This window comes from Macroventuria anomochaeta (assembly GCF_010093625.1).
Source record: "Macroventuria anomochaeta strain CBS 525.71 unplaced genomic scaffold BU25scaffold_17, whole genome shotgun sequence".
Lineage (NCBI taxonomy): Eukaryota > Fungi > Ascomycota > Dothideomycetes > Pleosporales > Didymellaceae > Macroventuria > Macroventuria anomochaeta.
The window spans coordinates 544,438-552,208 of record NW_022985378.1 but is presented as its reverse complement, the minus strand read 5'-3'; the positions used below and the strand labels follow the sequence as shown (position 1 = coordinate 552,208).

Genomic DNA, 7,771 nt, shown 5'->3' with positions numbered 1-7,771 from the left:
TTGGTTAAGCTGAGACAGAACAAGGCCAGCTGTCAGACTGCATATATGCTCTCACTGATCTCACAATCCAATGTACAACAACAGAGCATGCAGAGCACCCTGCATGAATGCTCCCACTGCTCTCACTGCGCTGTCAGATTGCACAGAGCAGACAGATCACCAGGTAGACATGTTTAGTATATAGCATGTAGGAACACAACCCTTATGGTTCGTGTTCAACCTTGTCAATTAAGTTTGTCATTGGATCTCAACCAACCTTTGAGCTAGACAGATTGCCTGTACTACTCATTGTTACCCCAAGCCGTTGTTAGGTGTTTCACCCAGGCGACTTACCCCTACTGTTCCAGAGCCAGAGTTCATCCTCGAGAACCAATCGAATAGTGCTTACGAGCTTTGCTTAAAGTACGACTTCAACAGGTTGGTTGAGATTCCAATGACAAACTTGATTGACTAGGTTGAACACAAACCATAAGGGTTGTGTCCTATGTGCTTATATACAGTTGTGAGAGGGGGCCAGCTGGGGATACCAACTGCTCTGCTCTCTGAGATGGATGAATAGGGGGAAGGAAGGTTCAGGCTTGTTAGAGGTAAGGGGGTGGAAGAGACCAAGTGTGGGAATACCACAAGTGGTAGAAGGGATAAATAATAAAGAAGGGATCAAGTGTAGGAATACCACAAAGGATCAGTGAGGAGTGAGTTGAGGAATGAAGTTGAAGTATTGAATTGAGTTGCAAGCATGAGTGAGAACTATCTAGAGGTGGGACTTGTCAAGCTCATGGTGCGCTGAACTCCTCCAGCCTATGTCTACCTTTCAAACATTGTCCATTCCAAATCCAGATACCCTCGAATGTATGCAAGATGGTAAAAGTGTTCTTGAGGTCTTTCAAACCCCATATTTCCTTTGAAGGCTCAGGAACGGACATTTTGATTCCCAAGATTGACACGCTGGCGAGACGCTAGCAGTACACTGACTTCCTCCCGGTTGACTCTACCCTACCCAGAGGTAGAAAAACGACATTACGGTTCTCGGAGACATAGGAGGTGGAAAGGTGATGGATGTCGAGTTGCACATGCCACAAGTTCGTCAAGTCATGTGCTAGCGCGATTGAACCCTTGCTCGACACGCGCGAAGTGGCGTTCGTCATCGTTCACGAACATTCCACTCCTCGTCACCGCCGCTGCTTGCAACAACCACTACAAAGCCCCATAAGTCTAGAGGCTCTGCGCAACAACACAATAACCAGACTTTCGCATCCACAATTTCCGACTCCGTAAATTTATAAAAAGTAGCATCTCTGACTAAATTGCGTGGTCAAACATACAAACGTCAAGATGGATGTGCAGCTTTACGTATACGACCTCTCACAGGTAGGTTCTCATTCATGCGCTGAAATGAGACATGATTTCCATGTACGAAGACTCAACTCTGACACGATCAGGGTCTTGCACGTAGCATGTCACGACAGTTTCTTGGAATCCAGATAGACGCCGTTTACCACACCTCGATCGTTCTCGAAGGCATCGAATATTACTATGGTGGAGGCATACAGACATGTCGAGCTGGCACTACACATCACGGCCGACCTATGGAAATAGTCAAACTGGGGCAGACGTCCTTGCCGCTTGAGGTCATACTGGAGTACTTGGAATCACTGAAGACGATATACACAACGGAGGTACGTGCTGTGTTTCATTGTTCTACAGGAAGGCACTGACAGATTACAGTCCTACGATCTGTTTCTGCACAATTGCAACAACTTCTCGAACGACTTCGCGATGTTCCTCGTTGGCAAGGGCATACCCGCACACATCACCAGTCTGCCGCAAGACGTCCTCAACACACCGTTTGGCCAGATGCTCAGGCCTCAGCTCGATTCCATGATGCGACCCATCACACAAGCACCCACACCGCAGCCCGTACAGCCTGTTGCCCGGGCACGAGCGCCCGCCGCTTCAAATACGACCAATGGCGCAGTAAGCAATGGCAACGCTCTTGCAGAATACACAGGACGAGTCAACAACGTCACTGCGATCAAGGAGGTTGATCGGCTGCTGGAGCTGGGCAAGGATCGTTGTGTCATCATTTTCTTCACCAGCGCAACATGTGGTCCCTGCAAGCTTGTGTACCAACCCTACGATGATCTTGCTGTGGAGGCGGGCTCGAAGAGTGTCTTCATCAAGATCGATTTCACACGCGCAGACGCCTCCATTAACACGCGCTTTCCGAATGTCAGAGCAACGCCGACGTTCATCACTTACAGCAAAGGAGCCAAGCGAGAGGAGTGGAGCGGAGCCGACCCCCGACAGCTGCGCAGTAACGTCGAGTCATTGCTGAACGCGACCTTCCCGCCACACCCGCATCTTTCGCAAAGCACACCGCATCTGTTGCGTCAAAGTCAGCAACCGATCACATTCACGAAAGTACCTCCACTCGACAAGGTGGTTGCAAAGATGGGCGATGCTGGCAAAGATCCCGTAGTATCATCGATCGTCTCCTTCATCAACGCTCGCGAGAAGTCTGGAGCGATGGAGGCACCCTTGACGCAATTGCCGCAGTTCGCCGGGTTTCTAAGGAAGAGCACAACTCGGCTTCCCCCAGAACTTCTTTTCACAGCATATGACTTACTTAGAGTCGCACTCATAGACGTCCGTGTCGCTGGGTTCTTCGCTGAAGAGCACAAAGGTGCCACTGGTATACCAGCAACCGTCCACCACCTGCTCAGTCACGTCGAAGGGTTGAGCGAATCGGCACCATACCCACTGCGTCTCACAACTTTGCACCTTGCATGCAATCTCTTCAACTCTCCGCTCTTCGTCCCCCACCTATCCTCACCGCCGCTATCTTCGACTCTCATCTCCATCCTTACAACCTCACTCCTGGACGACAAATACCCAGCGCTCAAGGCCTCAGCACTCAGTCTAGCAATGAATCTTGCGTCTTCGAACCACCAGATCCGTATGAAGAAGTACGGCGGCTACGTCGCACACACGCTCCCATCTGCGTCTGAGCTCCAGGACTCTGAACAGACTGAACTGCTTGCATCGCTGCTGGAGACACTGGGGATTGAAGAAGAGTGGAGTGAGAAGAAGAAGATAGCGCTCATTACCACGGGCTGGCTGGCCTATGGCGCGGATATGGACGGGGAATTGAGAGATCTATGGCGCGTTATGGACGCTGCTGGGACGGTTGGCAAGATTCAGGCAAAGGTTGCTGAAGACAGGCTGCTGGTGAAGGAAGTGCAGAAGCTTTTGGATGCATAGAGCATACACAGATACTCCAGCATTGCATCTAGACTTTCTACTCGCGCCCTGCTGCATGGTCGTTTGCCTTTTACTAACTGTACACTGCTCACTTCACCATACCACGCAAAAATAGCGATCTCCCAGGATTCAAACCTGGAGCGTTACAAACATGAATCCAACTTCATTGATGCAATCCTTTTTCACTTGAAGCTGGAAGCAACACCATACCATCGCGCGACATTGTTGAATGACTCAGCACGACGTCGAAAGTGGGCATACTGATGGAAGTGGGTGGTAATGGTGTAGTATTCGGTGCGTGAGAGGAGCTCATTATATGGACATGGACGCTAGTACTATCACGTAATGGCGATTGGCGGGAAACCTTCACCTTGTCCTCCGACACAGCCCTCTATAATCGTAAGGACCTCGACCTCGACCTTCTTAGTCTGGTGTCACTTCATACAACTGAGCCTAGACTCCACCAAGCCTCCATTGCGAACTTCCGTTGGTTGATCGAGAACCAGTCGTATCAAGCCACTAAGCTCTGTTGGATCGGGAGTAACATCGTGCGCCTGTTTAAAGGAGAAGACGATTTCGAGTCCATGTTTGAATTGTCTTGAAGGAGATGATTCTGCCAGCATGTGAACAATGAATGCATTATGTCAAGATTCCGCCCCGCTGAATACTTGGACGGCAACGTTCGTACGGCTGTCAATAAAACAGGCAGGAGACCGAGCGACTGGCCTCCCGAATGGTCTTCGCCAATGAATCCTATATGTGTGCCCACGGGAGCAGCGTGCGAGCTCTGCTTGTCGACATCAATCTGTGGATGTCTACCGATCAAGTTCGATCGATATCGAATCGCACAAGCTCCGGACAAGAGGTGTTCGCTAGCGGTCCGTTGCAGTGTTTGCCAACGGCCCGCTGCACTGATAGTCCAGCTCATTCGGTTAGTTCGGTTTGCTTCCCCAACTCTTCACTGCTATCCCCTTCTACTATATAGCCTCGATAGATTCCAGCCAATAGCTCTCTAGATCAATCAAATCAACTATCTCAACCTTTCCACAAGAGGCGATGGGTCAGAGCAACATCTGACCGATCCGGTGGACTGGCCTGCAGCGAGAAACAACTTATAGGTGGGTATGTTGCGGATATTGTGGGACTCGAATGAAGAGGCGATAAGACCATTGCCGTTCGACTGACTGATTTGGTTACGCAACCTCCCGTATACCAGATCGCAGCCGGCCGTATCGAAGACTGGGTTCGTTTGGTAAGTAATGCACGTGTCTCAACGGCAAACGTGGTCTCTAGGGGTAGAGTAGTTGCGGGCCAATCCTGATAGCTTCTTTATTCTCGAGCACCTGTTATGGACGGAGTGCAAATTGTTGAGGTAAAAGTGTATTGATTGGGAGATGGAGGATCTCCAATGTTTGGAAAGTATATGTACTAGTAAAGCTAGGTGGCAGGTACAAGCCATGTCATAGTACCTCCTTCTGGTACAAAGATAACCTCTTCCAACACACATCACAGCTACATATCATTTGTTGTTCGAGAACGTTTGTCATTGCCCAAATTGTATCGGTGCCAGGCAAAATGTATGCACCCCGTGTGAGTTTGGCTCACCAACATCAGGCCTACGTCATAGGCAAGCGAAGGCCCACCGACTGGCTGGCTGGAAGTGGTAAATGATGAAGGTGACAGCCTGGGTGACATAATCCAGGGCAAAACGTGAGATATCTTAGGGCACTATTAAAGACAGCCATTTATCTGCCTGTCCGCACACCTTTTCCACAGTATCGGTGCTTGCAAAAATGTACAGACCCCCTGACCCTGGTACAGTGATGCGTACAGTAGGTACGTACCGTGGTTCATGAAGGCGGACAGCCCTGTGAGTGGCCGTTCACCACGTTGTTGCCCTGCAGGACATGTACCAGACTGTCAATTCTGTCAACCAAGGTAGAAACTGTCAATGGGGGGAGAATGTGAGTAGAATCATAATGTGTTAACAGCTATCTACGTATTGTTTATCTACCTGGAGACAAGCTGTGGGCGCTAGCCGGAAAGAGAAAGGCGCGGAACCTATGAGAGGCAGGAGGCAGTGAAGGTGCCTGGCTGACAGAAACAGCCACTTAGAAGCCTTCATTATTACATAACTTAAGTCTGTCGCAGTATTAAACCAAGTTCAAGGGGGTCTGTACATTTCTGAAACCACTATACACTGAGCTATACATGTGGGATAGACATCACTGTGCCGAATTTGAGGGCGTGCATACATTTCCGCAACGATAATACAAAACACGACTGACCTTACCAGAATGGCTTGTGAGTCTCGGCATGTCTGACAACTCAATTTTGAGGCATTCACCTTCAGTGCTAACAAAGATATGATGAGCGCCATGTGCCCCTTTGGCCCCACTCCATCTTCGCCCAGCGCCTCGCAACCATCTCTCTCCACACCATCAAAATAGAATGAAATGTAGTAATTCTAAAATTACACAACATCTCATGCCCAGCCAACCAAGCCTAGAATGTCAGCTACAGCGACTCCTGGCGGAAATACGTATGGTTCTCTCGGAACAGCGAGATGCGGCCGAACTTCACAAACCCACAGAGAATTGGATTTTCATCGGCCCCATCTTCACTCATACTGACAAATCACTCAGCTAGGAGGCAGTCAGCGAGCCCAACTTGTTCAGGATGTTGCCGGATGGTGAGGAAGCTGCTGAGCTGGTTGTGCTCGAGCAGCATGTGTTAAAACAGCCTCACACTAGATCAGCTTTGGAAGATCCGGCAGCACTCGATGTCTTTAGATGCTACCCAGGAGTGGTTCAGTGGCTTGCGGATGTGCGGACGTGAACATAAAGACGTCTTGAACAGGAAATACCTGTTTTGAGATTTCTCATGGTTGACTCTGTGCATGAATGGCGAGTTTGCTAGTACAGTTGCTCGTCGCGGTTCGAAAATCGGGGCGGTCTTCAGATGCGTTTGAAGGTCGAGCCTTAGGAAGGGACTTGATCAGAGAAAGCTATCTGCTGGATGATGTTCGAACAGGGGGCTCGACAACGTCTGGCCCGACTTTGATGCGCCTGGTGGCCCGATCGTCACTGCCATCTTCGTCGTCGACAGCGTGCTAACTTATTGCATTGCCTGACAGGTGCTCAGCGGGCACTCTGCTGGCGAAATTATCACCTCCTCCAGGCTTCAGGTTCGACTGAGCAGCTGTTAGGATAACTGCAGCAATGTCAGCGCACCACAGCTGCACATTTACTTCTGATTCTGTGGTGGTGGCAAGACGTCAGGATCGAGGTTGTGGCGTGGAGATTTGGGTCAAAGGAGAGATAGTGTGGCACGGAACGCGCCATCATGGTTGTGAAGTTGTTCGGTCGCATCGGTGGGGTGTAGCTGCATAAAGTACTGCAGCTCAACATAGACGCGGTTCCTCAGGGCGCAGTGGTCAAGCCATTGAAGCTTCAATGCTCGCGTGTCCCTGGAGTAGTCATTTGAATGATGATGTTTCCAGGCTTGCACAAAATAACTTACGTGCTGTGCAGTGAACAAACAGCATAAGACTTAAAGAGAGAGAGAGTGGGAGAGAGAGAGAGAGAGAGAGAGAGAGAGAAATGAGGTCGGGGGGACTGCCTTCAGCAATTAGTAGCGAGGGAAATGAGTCAAAGTGTGGTAGACTGAAAGAAGGGGAGTCAAAGTGCGGTGGGATGCGACGGGGAGGATAGAGACAAAACGATCAAGGTGTGCTTTGGTCGAAACAGCAGCCCAACGTTGACGCGCTAACGTTGAGAGAGTAGCTACGCTCTGAGCACGACGGATTGACCCTGGCGCTTCTCAGTCTCCAAAATCTCGTCCAACTCTTGCGAAGCACGTGGTGCTGTGGCACTGCCGCTTCATGAGAATCATCGCGTCATCGGACGCGGTCTCGATCTTATATATCTCGTCGTCGAGCTCGCACGCCTTCACGTGAAGGAAAACGTATTAATGTACCGAAGAGCAGAGTGGCTGACAGAATGGCATCGAAGATCCCACTGGTCTACACAACAACATTCCGGATCCGTTGGGTGGTGTTGTGTCACCGGACAGATTCAACAGTTCGGTAGTAAGGTAAATCACGAGTGTTCAACTCAGTCTCACAGAATCAGAACAATTTGTATCCTTCAACGTATTTATAGGCAAAAGGAGGTGAGGCGAATCTACATTGACTGCCTCCGAAAACGTGGCGATCGCAACAAAGTCGTGCTCCACTACGGAACAAAATCGGAAAGACGGCAGGAACGAAATCTACAAAGGTTCATCTCAGTCTGAAGGTTTTGGGTCAATACGTATTCTCCAAATACCTACCATCTGAAAGAAATCATGCGAATCTGTCCTGACTGCCTCCCACGATCTGGCGAATCGCGGTTGCTGAGGAGCACAACTGGGAGCTCTGACCTTCCACGAATTAGTCAAGAGCATTGTTTGTCGTGTTCTCAACCGCACGCGAAGAAATGACGCCTGATATTTATGCACATATCCCTTC

The 7,771-nt window shown here is 49.8% G+C and overlaps 2 protein-coding genes across 2 annotated transcripts; one reads left to right on the top strand and one right to left on the bottom strand.

The window, feature by feature from the left end:
• Positions 1-1,332: 1,332 nt before the first annotated feature.
• Positions 1,333-3,261, top strand: BU25DRAFT_458774 (DUF862-domain-containing protein; the record flags this gene model as incomplete). The annotated part of the gene is made up of 3 exons (XM_033710232.1): positions 1,333-1,368; positions 1,440-1,676; positions 1,726-3,261. The coding sequence occupies 3 exons, from the start codon at positions 1,333-1,335 to the stop codon at positions 3,259-3,261; spliced, it is 1,809 nt and encodes a 602-aa protein (XP_033561640.1).
• A 1,512-nt stretch (positions 3,262-4,773) lies between these two features.
• On the bottom strand, positions 4,774-5,386 carry BU25DRAFT_421862 (uncharacterized protein; the record flags this gene model as incomplete). Its single annotated transcript, XM_033708116.1, has 4 exons — positions 4,774-4,989; positions 5,027-5,073; positions 5,106-5,178; positions 5,276-5,386. The coding sequence occupies 4 exons, from the start codon at positions 5,384-5,386 to the stop codon at positions 4,774-4,776; spliced, it is 447 nt and encodes a 148-aa protein (XP_033561639.1).
• Between the last annotated feature and the right edge of the window lie 2,385 nt (positions 5,387-7,771).